We start from the raw sequence: 13,694 nt of genomic DNA, 5'->3' as shown, positions 1-13,694 counted from the left end.
CCAATATATAGCGCGCAACCCACAAGTTCTTCCGTTCGATTCATTATCACCCTAGAAATGGGGGCGGGGAACTGACTTAAAAACAAAACACACGAAGGATGAGGGGGCAGGAGGATGAAGGGGGCACGGAGGATGAGGGGATCTGCTTTGAGACCTGGTCTCAAAGCAGTTTTGTTTTCTTCCTCACTTTTTCAACTTCAGGCATCAGTCTGTGCAAGCTTGTAAAGGAAAGCCAAAATATAAGCAAGAATGCCAGATGCCAACTTCTGTTTAAGCCTAAATAAACTACTTTTTATATATATATATAAAATATAATTAATTGATACATTATTTTAACATAAAAGCATTTTACAATACATTAAAAAAAATCTTTGAAGTCGCAAAAAATAGCATAAGAAAATGATGGATGTCGCAAAAATTTCGCAAAATCGCAAATTCTAAAATTTTATTAGCATAAGTTTGTCAAAAGTAGCAAATCTGCAAAAAATTGCATGATCTGGCAACTTCGCCACCACCGCTCTTGAATAAAGCTCAGATCGCGTAAATTTACGAGTATTAGAGAAAAAACTCAATCAGGATATTGAGGTTTTAATTTTTGAATTTAATAGTTAAAAATACTTTGTTTATTTGCTTACTACCTACTTTTCTCTTGCATACCACCAGTGGTACACGTGCTACAGGTTGTTGTACTTATGTCTATAGCAGCTCAGAAAATGATTGAGCAATTCTATTTCTTTTTTACGAGTGATAATTTTTGTTACCAGGTATTATTTTAAAAGGAATTCTATACTGTGTGGGAAAACTCCCTGCCTTTCGGGAAAAAATTCCAATTTTCTCCTAGCTTTTTGAGAAAAGTTTATATTTTTCTTTATACTTCTCACTTTTACCTGAATTTCTGCAAATATTCAGCATTTTGCAGCTGAGTGCTACTATAATAAAATATATTAGGACAGAAAGCCTTCAAATGCTTTGCTAAAATTAATTGAGATGGAATAAAACTCAAAATATTTAGATAGTGAGACAATAAGAAAGTCTGGATAATTGGGTAGTCACTTTCCAACCAGTTACCAAATATGTATTTACTGTTATATGCAAGAGAGGAATTTTTTTCAATTATCATATTTTATTTCAACAAGAGATCATAGAGCAATTTTTTATTTGCAAAAATACACAACTAATTTCTATTTTGAACTAAAATAAAACAATGAAATTAATTTTTAATTAGAATTTCTATTAAAACAGCAAATAAAATTGAACACACGATTTTATCTTCCTTATACTAATTTAATAAAAGAATTTTCCCCTCCCAGAGTCAAACAACATAACCTGTATTCAACTAAAATTTAGCCCAAATTATATTTCTTTATTAATTGAAAATAACAGTCTATAAGTGAATGCCATAAAGTGACCAAAATATTTTTTCTGTTGTATTTGGAGGAGAAAATAAAGCTGAATTTTACTATACTAGCAAAAACAATATGCTACATCTTAAGGTCCAGATAATTCTAATAATTGAAATTATGGATAGCTATAAACTAATAGTTGGCATTTTGTAGTACTTTACTTCAGCAAAAGTAGTAGTTAAATTTAAATAAATGAATAAATATTTGCATCACCCCTCCAAAAAAACAAGTACAAATCACACTTTCATTAAAAAATCAGACAAAATTATTTTTGCCTATACTCACCATGCATTTCAATAAAAATAAGATACTAAAATAAATTTTTATTTAGATCATAATCTCATTTTCTTTTACTGCACAAATAAAAGACAAAGAAATTATTTTTATTTCAATTTAAAAAAATTAAAAACCTCATTTCTTTTTACTAAGATTAAATAAATTTCTTAACCCCTTTGCGATGGCATATTGCTGAATGAAAACCCTCTACAGACGCGTGTGTCATAGAGGCATCAGTCCCACATGTCATTAGCAGCTGGGTGATGCACTGGTGCATTTCTGCTTGCATTGATCTTACAGACGGGTGTTGCATATATGCATTCCAAACATACACGTTCTTTTAGAACTTTTTTAAATCACAAAATGGCACTCCATGTCCACTACAATTAGCTTATTTGAACATATACATTGTTTATCTTGTTTTTGCGAAGTACTTTCTGATTTTAGTGATTCCTATAGATGTACGAGCAGATGATATAAAGTTAACAAAACCCAGCTGACATGCAGTTGGCTTCAAGTGATATAAACATTGAACAGTTTCCGATGCTTAAAATTTTTTTTTTTTTTTTTTCCCCCTATGGGAAGTTTGGGAGTGGAGTTGTGAGGGACTCTGATTTGTATTCAGCTTGCATCTTCTTTAGATAGCAGACATAAGTTTTTTGCACAAGAGTGCAATGCCTAGAAGAAGAAGAGTATATTCAAATTGTAAAGCGCATAAGTGTACATTAGAGCCCATGAGTACCTATTTTGAACCGAAAACTCTAGATTTAAGTGACAACAGCGATTACAATACCAAAATTTTCTCAGAGACTGAATTGGAAGTTTGTTTTGCTTTTACCTCACAATCCAGCAGAACAGTGACTACTCCATCAAGAACTCGATCTGTTAAGTAATTGAAGCCTTATGCATTTACAGGAATCACAGAAGTAAACTTAATTCAAAGTTATGAAAATGAAATTGATTCTTCAACCTTTTTTTTTCAATAATCTAATTAACATAATGGTTGAAGAAATTAATAATTTCTATGAACAAAAGATGAGCGAAAATCCATCTTCATCCAAAATCAACATGCTCTTCTAGCATAAGAAAATGATGGATAGCATAAGAAAATGATAGATCTGAATAAAATGAGGAGATTCCTAGGATTAATTATTCTGCGGAGATGGAGTAATTAGAACATTTGACCTGAAAATGTCTTTCACAACTAATGAAATGAAAGTGACTAGATTATCACACACTTTCTGAATCATTTACACTATGATATTTGATAATATATTTCATTATTTTTTATGTATATTTAAATAGAGATTTAAGTCAGGTTTTATATAACACTTAATTAAGATGAGTGAACTATTTTATTTTGCATTTACATTTTAGTTAGAATTTTTTCAGAACTTCTTGATATTCTATATTTATGATCACATTTGTGTTAGATACCATTACAGAAAAAAAAAAAAAAAAAAAATCAAAACAATTGGTAAAATAAAAAATCTTTTTAATGAATGTTTTTAAAAGTTGGGCTTAGGGATGTGAAATAGCCAGTCTTGCGAGTTTGTACTACTCCAACAACACACCACCTCCAAGGTGAGTGCATCTGTGTGCGTCTTTCGTTTGTGCTGCTGTCCTAGGATAATGGACCCAGGGCTACGAAATTTGGTACATAGGTGCATCTAGACCAGATCCAGTACACCTTGAAGAAATTTTTTAAAAATTTGAATAAGATTTTTTATTTTACCTTTTTTGATAAAATTGCATCATTTTGAATTGTTCTTTTAGAAATATGGTTTTGGCAACAGTTTTTCAATCAATGCTTTGTATACTGGACTGTTGAAAATATGAGATAAAATATTTATTGCTTATTTCACTGCTTTTAAGACAACTGAAAAGTTTAACAAAATTTCTCTTTCCTCCCCCCCCCCACTTTTTTTTTTTTTTTTTTTTTGAACAGGGAGTTGGTTAATTTATTTATTAGGACAATTAATATTTGTATTAAGGGATATTGGTCATTTCATGCTGCTTATTTTCTTCTGATTTTGGGACAAACAAATTTTCTGGACATCTTATTCTGATGCACACGTGTCTCGCGAAGCACAACAAACAAAATGTCCTCCCCCCCCCTCTTTATTAGCTAATGTGGCAACAGTTCAACAGTTTTTCATTCATTGCTTTGGATACTGGACTGCTGACTGTTTTCTCTTGAAAATGTGAGATTTATTGTTTATTTTATCATATTTTTTTAATTATATTTTAATTACATATAATTTTAATCATATAAAAAAGTTTTTTTTTTTTGTGTGTGTGAAACAAAGTACTTAACTTCCTTTATACCATTTGAATTCTTAAGCTTTTGCAACGGGAAGTTGGTTAATTTATTTATTAGGATAATTATTATTTGTATTAACGGATATTGCTTACGTCATTGTATTTTTTTAAATATGTGATTTTTTTTTTTTTTTGATAAAATTGTTCTGTTGAGTAAAATTCTATGCAGGTTTTAAATTTAATTTTTGGTGTTCCCTTTAGGCATTTTTGCGGTACATTTAAAAGCCAGGCGAAGGCTGTATGCAGAGTGGCTAGTAATAAAATAAACGATATAATAAATATTTTAATTTTCATATTTGATTTGTAAAAAGATACTTTATGGAATAAGAAAAATTTATCTAAAAGATGTTTATTTTGTTGCAATCTGGATGACTGAACTCTGGATAGTTTCTGAATTCCTTTCTGACCATTTAATCTTCCCCCCCCCGACTTTACAATTATTTTTCTACTTATCAAATTATTGCATAGCTTAGCTTAGTGCTGGAGATGATTATTAGGTATGCATGTGCTAATTGAATTTGAATTATTTCAAGTGCTCTTAATTCAATAATTTAAGACAATTATTTACTCAGAATTACACTTTTTCACTAAATAATGAATTTTCATTAATTATCTTACTCATGGCAGCATGCTCAAAAAAGAACTCAATTCAGATCCAATTAATTGTTAAAATACAAATGGTAGAAAGTTTTCCAATAGTGAAAGAAATGAAAAGCATTTTTCGTGTGATTTTTCTTAAATAAGAAACATTTTCACGTGACTTGACAAAACTAGATAGCAAAATAATTTTTAACTTACAAGCCCTCCCCCCCCAAAAAAAAAAAACTGCTGCAATTTTTTACCATTGTTTATGCTTTATTTTAACATACATTTAGCTATTTTCCACATTGTTCAAAGTTTTTATTTTTTATTTAAAAAGAGAACTGAAGATAATTGAATATAGAAAATAATTTTAACTCAGCATATTACATTATGCAAAAAGTATAATTATGCTAAAAGTATGAAGTTATTGTTAAAATTAAAATTCTGTAGTATTTTATATCAAGATACTTTTCATCAAGTAATACAGCTAACAAGCTACTCCTTGTTCCTTTTGAATATTAGTATTCTACATATATAATAAGACTGGATGATAAATATATAAAGTTATTTAATTTAGATTTGATTTCAAATTATTTAATAAATTCATGTTAAAAGCAGGTTAACTTTGTTAATACAAATAACTAATTTCTTCAAATTTTACATATTTTATCTGCAAAATTACAATGCATTATTCCTAATAAAAAGAAGCTAAAAAAACTATTTACTAAACATATGCAATTAAATTTTATAACCATTATACTTAATATATACTATGTTACAATAAATAATTTATAAACAAAAATAACATTTGAAGATCTCACTTGCTAATAGTCAAGAAACTGACAGTACATATTGAAAAATTCCAAGCATTTTTGTGGCCGCTCATTCTTGCTTAGTCATTTTCATTTTTTGCAATCACTGATATTTAATTCTCAGGTAGACATCATCATTTTATATGCAGATAAGAGATTAAATTTTACTCAAGAATTTTGTTTTTAAATGCCTTGGTATTTGTTTCTAAATTATTATTATTATTATTACTTGAAATGGTGTGAAATATAGATTAACTTCAAAACTTCATTGTAACCTTTAAATTTTACTTTACATGCAGAAGCATACATAAGATGCAGAGTTAGAAATATACTGACTTACCTATTGCAGAATTTTAGACATCTTTTTATTCATGAAATTATTAATATAAAATAACATTTCTTGTAAATGGTAATTACATATTAATGCAACCAGGCCAAAATTCGCATAAATCGCCAAATTTGGTGACCCCACTTACGGCAACCCTACGTGTTTAGACGAAAGTTTATTTGTAAAAAGAAAAAATAACACTGGGCGTGTACTACCACAGCAATGGGTTTTCGGCAGAATTTGCCGAGAAAAGAAAGAGACTTTTTTGGTTACTGTACCTAACAGAAGCGCCGTTACCCTAATGGAAAAAATTTGCGAAAATATCAAGGAAGAAAGCATCATTTATTCGGATTGCTGGAAAGGATACAATACAAGCGAGTTCGAAAATGCTGGATTTCTGCATGGAACTGTTAATCACAAATATAACTTTGTGGATCCCAACACGGGCGTTCACACACAACATGTAGAGCGCATGTGGGGCTCAGCCAAATGGCGCAACAAAAAACAGAGAAGAACAGCCCATCATCATCTTGACTCATACCTTATCGAATTTATATGGCGCCAAGCTCAAGCTGTTAATGGCGAAGACGGTTTTCAATTAGTGCTAAAAGCAATAGCCAAAAGATTTCCGCCGAAAAAATAATTCTGCAACTTTTTCAAATTCGAAACCGGAAGGGTTTAATTGCTATTTTATATTTTAAAACAAAATAGTATAAAAAACTGTATTAAAAATTATCTGTAATTAATAAATGTACATTTTCTTTCTATTCATACTTTTTTACTCAAACTCACAAATCGCGCCAACCTGGTTGCAATAATACGTAAGTACCTAAATTACTGTTAAGGAATCAAGGTGACAAATTTTATATGACTAACTTATGCCCAACTGATTAACATATTTGTATAATACTGCAAATAAAAATAAAGACCTTACCATTGAATGGCAACAAAATTTTATCATAAAGTGAAAACAACATACCTCTTCAGGGCATTAAAAATATTTTCAATGGATAATTATTTTCTTATAATTGAAAACCCATGCAGCTACTTTTTTATTTTGAAGCGATGATGATTAGATTATTATTATCCCAACAGTCCTTTTTTTAATGCACATGTCACATTGTCTGTCCCCAATAGATCAACTTAAGTTAAAAAGAGAAAAACACGAACCTATTCTTGCAAAAGCACAGAATTAAATGTGCCCGTTTTATAATCTATACAATAACAATAGAATTTTAAATTAATACAAACAGATTTACAATATATAAATATCTAAAACATATATAATTAGCATTTAAATAAAATACTTACTCATCACTTTCTGCATCACTTTCTAAAAAATAAACAAATTTATATTAGTACAAGGTATGAAAATTTTATTTTAAGTGACATTTTATTTCTTAATACATTATAAACTCAACAGTGAAAGAAAGCAGAGCACATAGAAAAAGGCACTATATATAAATGAAATTTAAGACATAATGATACACGATCTCAGAAACACAGCAATACAGCAATTATTAATTTAGAAGTCAAACAATAAAAATCAGCGTTATATTTGCAAATTTTCACAGGACTAATTTCGATGATTGTATTGAACCAACATCCTCCGCTGGGAGGATTTTAACTTTGGCGGCTGAGGATGATGCTTCAGTAAAACCATCGAAACTAGTCCTATGAAAATTTGCAAATACAATACTGATTTTGTTGTTTGACTTCTAAATTAATACTTGTTTAGCATGTTATTTTATCTTAATATGGCAATTAGTCACGAGCATGTAGGACTTAGTCCAGTTTTCAGCATAATGCTGCACACCAAGTAATAGAATATAGGTCACCACACATTCTGGCATGGAGGTTCAGCAGAGTTCTATATGGTAGATGGGATCCATCTGCCACAAGGTTTATTCTAAATCTTGGAATATTCTGGTATATCTGCATGCCTTCTTTCATTTGCTCCCATGCACATTCAAAAGAGGAGACATCCAGAAAGTGAAGAGCTTAAGCAAGTTACATATTTAAGACATAGTGAATGATGACAACCCATGACGAATGCAGCCAGGCACTGTTCTGTTGAACACTGAAGAACTCTTGACAACAAACATGAGCATATACGAACATATGATTTCATCCATATACAGCTAGCTTGCCAGCATACCATGAAGCAATCTAAAGCAGTTCAATAGTCATAAAATATGGTTTCCCAGCCATAATACCTGCTACTATAATCATGTGACATTCAAAGTGAAATTGGGATTGTATGCTGGCCACAGGCCTCTATGCCTTAATATGATGAACATAAATCCAACCTCAAATAAACGTAACTCATTGCTGAACTTCACAAAACACCATTCTGTGGTGCTCCATGTTGCCATGGCCTGATCCCACTGGAAATGGAGCTGCCAATATTCTAGAGTTAAAAGAGGAGCACGTAAAAGATACTGGGATTAGAGATTCATTTTCTAGAAGCAATTTACATTGGGTTTCACACACACTTGAGCCACAATAGCTGCCTGGGTAGTGGATCAGGTTCCTATTGGATTTGTATATGACTGGGGAACGAGTCTGATATCTATCTAATGCTTCATGAGCCAGTCACTGTGTATGACTTATATACATATCTCTGCTGTTGTCATCACTGTCAGACAGCATTATTCAAATTATACAGGTGGTAGTTTATATGGCATGTTGTTCATCCTGCAATTTTTATTCTGGTAATATCTATCTGGTAGCCTGTGAAATGTAGAAAGTGTCTTCTCTGGAGCGTAAGTGCAATCTTTCTTTTTCAATGTGACTGCAACAGCTGAGCTTTAACCACTCATACAGATGCTGCTACCTAAATCTCCTGGTTCACAGTTGTAGTATCATTGTTAGGTATATAACCACACTTAACCATAACAAATTTAGATAACTTGCATACTAACATGCACTCTAGCTATTTGCATAATTTTGCAATCTTGGCATAACTTCTTCAATGTGCACTAATTCCATCAGCCATGAACAGGTATTAGCTTTCAGATGCTGACAAGTTCATTAGTGTTAGTTTACAAGACACCAACATTAGCATTACTCTACATAACACACAAAATGCTAAATAAAACATCTACACATTACAGAAATATGTTAGGTCTGATTTACAGTAAAAAAAAAAAAAAAAAAAAAAAAAAAAAAAAAAAAAAACTGAAGATAAGATTATCAATTTTGATAAAACTGTGCGAAATAATTTGACACATACAGTATTACTACATATTTCAAAGCTTATTCTTAAATTCAGAGTATACGTAACTTACATTTTAACTGATAATGGAGATTTGGAGATTTTCATGGCAATTCTTTGCTAATAAATACCTGCTAAAGCACTGCAATTATTTATTTAGAGTCTAACAAAATTTTTAAATACTGCTTAATGGAACGTAAGCTCAGTTTCCTAAATATTAGTATGATGGGTAGGAAGTTATCAACGAAATTTTGCATTGAAGCAGATGCAGCACTAAAACCATGAAAGACCAGATTAGATAGCAAGACACAAACAAGGGGGAAAAGAAAACTATATTAATTTGATAACTTTATCCAAAAAACGTGTTTTACATTTCATTTTACAAAGAAAAGTGCTTTTCCAATTGTGTAATTTTTGATGATTCAAAATTCAGAAAATGATAATAAAAGCTGGAAACTTAGATTACAATCTAATGTCTCAAAGAAAAGTTTATAGAATTTCAATATATTTAAAAAAATTGGAATTAAATCATCATATTTACACTGCAGTATAATATCTGAAACATAACATGTTATGATATGCCTACCAGAGGAGGATATTTCTGAAGATTAAGAATTAATCCTCAGAAAATTCAAGATGCACAAAATAATATCAAATATTTACAACAAGCTGTTTCAAACAGAAATACCACAGAATAAGTGGAATAAAACTTTTTGCAATATTTATTTTATCACAAATTAATACCACATAGAGACATTTCACATTTATTTAATAAGAAAAAGACTATTATTCCATTACTTAAAGCATATATAGAATTTATTTTCATTTTTTAAATAACTACACACTTTTTCATTGGATCACCTGTATACTGCAACAAAGATTTTCAGCAAGTGAAATGGCAACAATTTCTATTCTGCTAGAATACAGAATTTGACAGGGCTTGTACACATTTCTGCACACGGAAATTAAGTACTTTTAAGGACCATTAATGAAAATTTTAAGGACCTATGAGCAAATGGGAAATGATAAATTCAATAAAAATATTATCTATGGCTGAATTTCACTTTTGTAATACCATCCTAAAAATAAAATAGATCTCAAAGTAGCATGCATTATTACTAAACAAGAATTAGTTAACATAATTATTAATAAGTTTGAGAATAAAATAAACTTTATGCTATTTATCAAGTATCATTAAACATTTTACACTTATAACAGCTGGAAATATTGAAAGATAAGTGACATCTACGTTTCACTAACAGTTAGCTTTATGTTGATTTTTTTTAACATCTCATTTTGTCACATACTTGGTCAGTCTTGGTTTAGTAAATAGCAGGTAGATTTTATGTCAAACGGCATAGGTTAAAATGAGATGTAAGATCATACATAATCAGCATGATTCATATCAAAAGACGGAATGTTTTCACTGCTACTACTTGTCTAGAGAGACCTTTAAATTGCCCTAGATGCTCTTTGCATCTTATTCTTTATAATATTGAAACTTCTTATAAATTTACAACTCATACAATAATATGTAGAGATAATTTTAAGGGTAAGCAATTAGTTATAAATAATTAAATTATGTAGTTAGATAAACTTAGTTATTATGGATTTACATGGCCACTATTAAATTTTATTTTTAACAATATTTGTTAAAAAGACCTATTAAAATCAAAATAAAATAAAATTCCACAGTTTAAAATACGTGTAATTTATGACATTGATTCTTAAATGATATTAGGAAAATTACACATTAAAAGCTACACGACACTCCAAATATTTATCCTTCATTTTAATTTGAAGCCTTCCCAAACATTTGGCTTTTGTTGTTTGACTTCTGAGTTAGAATTAGGCTAGTTTACATCGATTTCCTTCTCTTTAAGCATCTTTTCTAAGAATTAGAGATTTGTCTCAATATGCAAACCAATGCTCTCGCTAATTTCTGAGTGATTTATCTTCTAACCTATCAACCTCTCCACAATGTACCTATGATGGTTTACTTGATCTGGTAAAAGTGAAATAGTCCAAAACGTCAGACACATATGAAGCAAATTATTGCTATGTCTGAAAATAACTACAATATCAGATGAAGGTTTAAATAAGCCTCTTATTTAAAAAGAACTTAGAACATGAAGGCATGTTCTTATGCTAGCAAAATCAATTTCAGACATAATTAATTAATTGACATAATTAATATAATTATGACATAATTAAACACGAACAGTCAAATTCAAATTTAAAAATGTGAACTAATGGTCAAAGATTATACAATTTAATTTTAATTTGATCTGGCCCAGTAACTCTATCATATGAGGATATAGAAATTATAGTAAAGGCTGAAATCATAAACAATTGGGTAATTTACATAATGATAACTGCAAATACCTTTGAAGAATAATTTTCTTTATGAATTCAGTTTCTTTCTACAACATGTTTCCTTTTCATTTTAGAATTTTGGGATTTAATTAAGGATTTCTGTTATTCTAAAAAACACTAAATGCATTTAGAATATATAGAAAAAGTGGCTAATTTTATTTCTTCAGTAATATGAATATTCAGAAGAAATATGAAATATAGATGGTAGAGGCCGGGTACAGAACTGGCGTGACAGAATTTTTAAAATTTAGTGACACATGGAACAACAAAATCTAGAAATGGCAAAACTTTTAGAATTTCGAACAGGCATTGAAAGCAGAATTTAAAAAGGCACTAGGCAGCAGAATTTAGGATCCACAGAGATTGCATCAGGTGGGAAAATCCTTAGTGCCCACTCTGTATATGATGCATTAATACATATTAGATGAATCTTTTAAATTGTATGTTTTCAATTTCTTTATTAATAAAAAAATCCTTTTCTATAACGTCTGCTCTCAAGTGATAAGATTAGAAGCATTGTTGATATTTTCCATGCAAGTGTCTAGTGAAAAGTAAAGAAAATAAAAGGAAGATAAACACGTTGAGAAAAAGATTCTAGTATCAGAAGTAAAACATTCAAATATTGTTTTCATTGTTCTTCCAGACGTTCTCCAAAAAGTAAGAAATTCATCTGTAAAATACATCCGTGTTGATACCATAGAGATACTTTTCATTCTGTCACATATTTTTCGAATCTTCTATAATTGTGGGTCTATAAATCTTGCCTTCAAATCCTTCTAAAATTTCCAAGCTGCAATGTCTAAAATCCTAAAGAAAAATTATCCCTACCAATTTGTAACAGCAAAAAGCCGGAAATATTTTGGAGAAAAAAAAAAAAAAAAAAGGGAAAAAAAGTGTAAAATTAATTTTATAGAAAAAACTGATGCATATTCTGAGAAGTTTGAATATTCTGAAACGATTACATGGGAAAAACTATTACTATGAAAAAATTAAAAAGAAGACATTTTTAATTAATTAAATAGCTAATTTTGCTTTTGTTAAGAGCTGTTTCGCAAATTGTGCTTTATAGCATTATACCTTGTTTATTTTTCAGATGCAAAATATTTTATAATAAGTTGCCAAAATGAAACTTTATAATATGACAGCAAAAAATAAAAATGTTTTATTTTAATGTTATTTTTTTAATTTAATTTCAATATATTACCATTATTTTAATTAAATTTATCAACGTTACGATGTTTTAAAAAAAAATGGTCGAAAAATTCCCAGATCTCGGGAGAATTTTTTTTAGAAACTGATCCTAAAATTGCCAAAATGTTGATAAGTCGCCAAATTTAGAACCATTTAACAAAAGAATTCACATCCCCAAAAGCGAAAAGTTGTTTAAGAGCTCTTTATTAGAAAAAAATGAATTTCGAAATGTTTATATTTCACTTCTTGCTTAGAAACTCGAGTATCCCATCATTTATATTAGAAACAAATTAAAACCCATGAACCCATTCAAAAGATAACCATATATGTCAGTGAATCGCCAAAAATATTCCTCCAAAATGCTAATTCACACTCAAAATGGCAGTTGTAATAACAGACAGAAATTTCAAATGATTAAAATTAAGGACCTTCTGTTGATTTTGACCAAAATTAAGGACTTTTAAGAACCAAAAATCAATTCCAAAAAATCTAAGGACTTTTAAGGACCGTACGAACCCTGTTTGAACAGCGAAAATAAAACTTGAACTTTTTTGAAGATTAAGTAGGCTTTGAGGCTGCATTGTAGAAGTCAAAAAAATTTGTTTTCTAAGAGGAAGTATTAGATTACTACTGGGAAAACTTCCCAACTGAAAATCATTCATGATCTGAAATGAAAGCAAAGTAATTTATTTTTTATTATTGAAATTTCAAATATTAATGTATGAAGTACATGGTTTTTACTTCCAATCTATTTTCATGAAACTAATTTCCTAGTATACTAGCAAGACTATTAAAATAATTACATTGTGTGACTTTAAGTAACTGGGGTTGACATCAATTTAACAATTCTGAAGATATGAAATTTTCAAGTTACCTGAATCAGCATTTTCTTCAGCATCACTTTCAACTTTTCTGCATAAATTAGGAGAAAAATAATTTGCAATTTAATAATAGTTAAATTTTCTCATCAAATTGAAATTAAATAAATAGCAAATCAACACAAGAACAATTTTAAAAAATACAAATATTACTGAACAACTACTAACAATTATTAAGCTATGGATTTCTTAGGACTTTTTAAAAAAATTACAATTTGGTTAGAACAGTGTAAAAGTTATCTTGTTTTGTATCTATTCCTTTAATTTGTGATAGAGTGGATTTCAAGAAATATTCAGTGAGTTATACAA

At 29.5% G+C, this 13,694-nt stretch overlaps 1 protein-coding gene across 1 annotated transcript in view; it reads right to left on the bottom strand.

The window, feature by feature from the left end:
• LOC118183105 (uncharacterized) overlaps window positions 1-13,694 on the bottom strand; it is a 109,365-nt gene that overhangs the window by 64,776 nt on the left and 30,895 nt on the right. The window contains exons 5-6 of the mRNA XM_085811028.1: window positions 13,382-13,419; window positions 7,035-7,056 (exon numbers count right to left, since the gene is read on the bottom strand). Coding sequence (XP_085667154.1) covers window positions 7,035-7,056; window positions 13,382-13,419 — 60 coding nt within the window. The remainder of the gene's footprint in view (window positions 1-7,034; window positions 7,057-13,381; window positions 13,420-13,694) is intronic.

The sequence above is a fragment of the Stegodyphus dumicola genome, chromosome 2, assembly GCF_044657685.1.
Source record: "Stegodyphus dumicola isolate Sdum_Otavi_A_Nest chromosome 2, ASM4465768v1".
In the NCBI taxonomy this organism is placed as follows: Eukaryota; Metazoa; Arthropoda; class Arachnida; order Araneae; family Eresidae; genus Stegodyphus; species Stegodyphus dumicola.
Note: the sequence above shows the minus strand (reverse complement) of the source record. Positions and strands in the feature narration are given on the sequence as shown.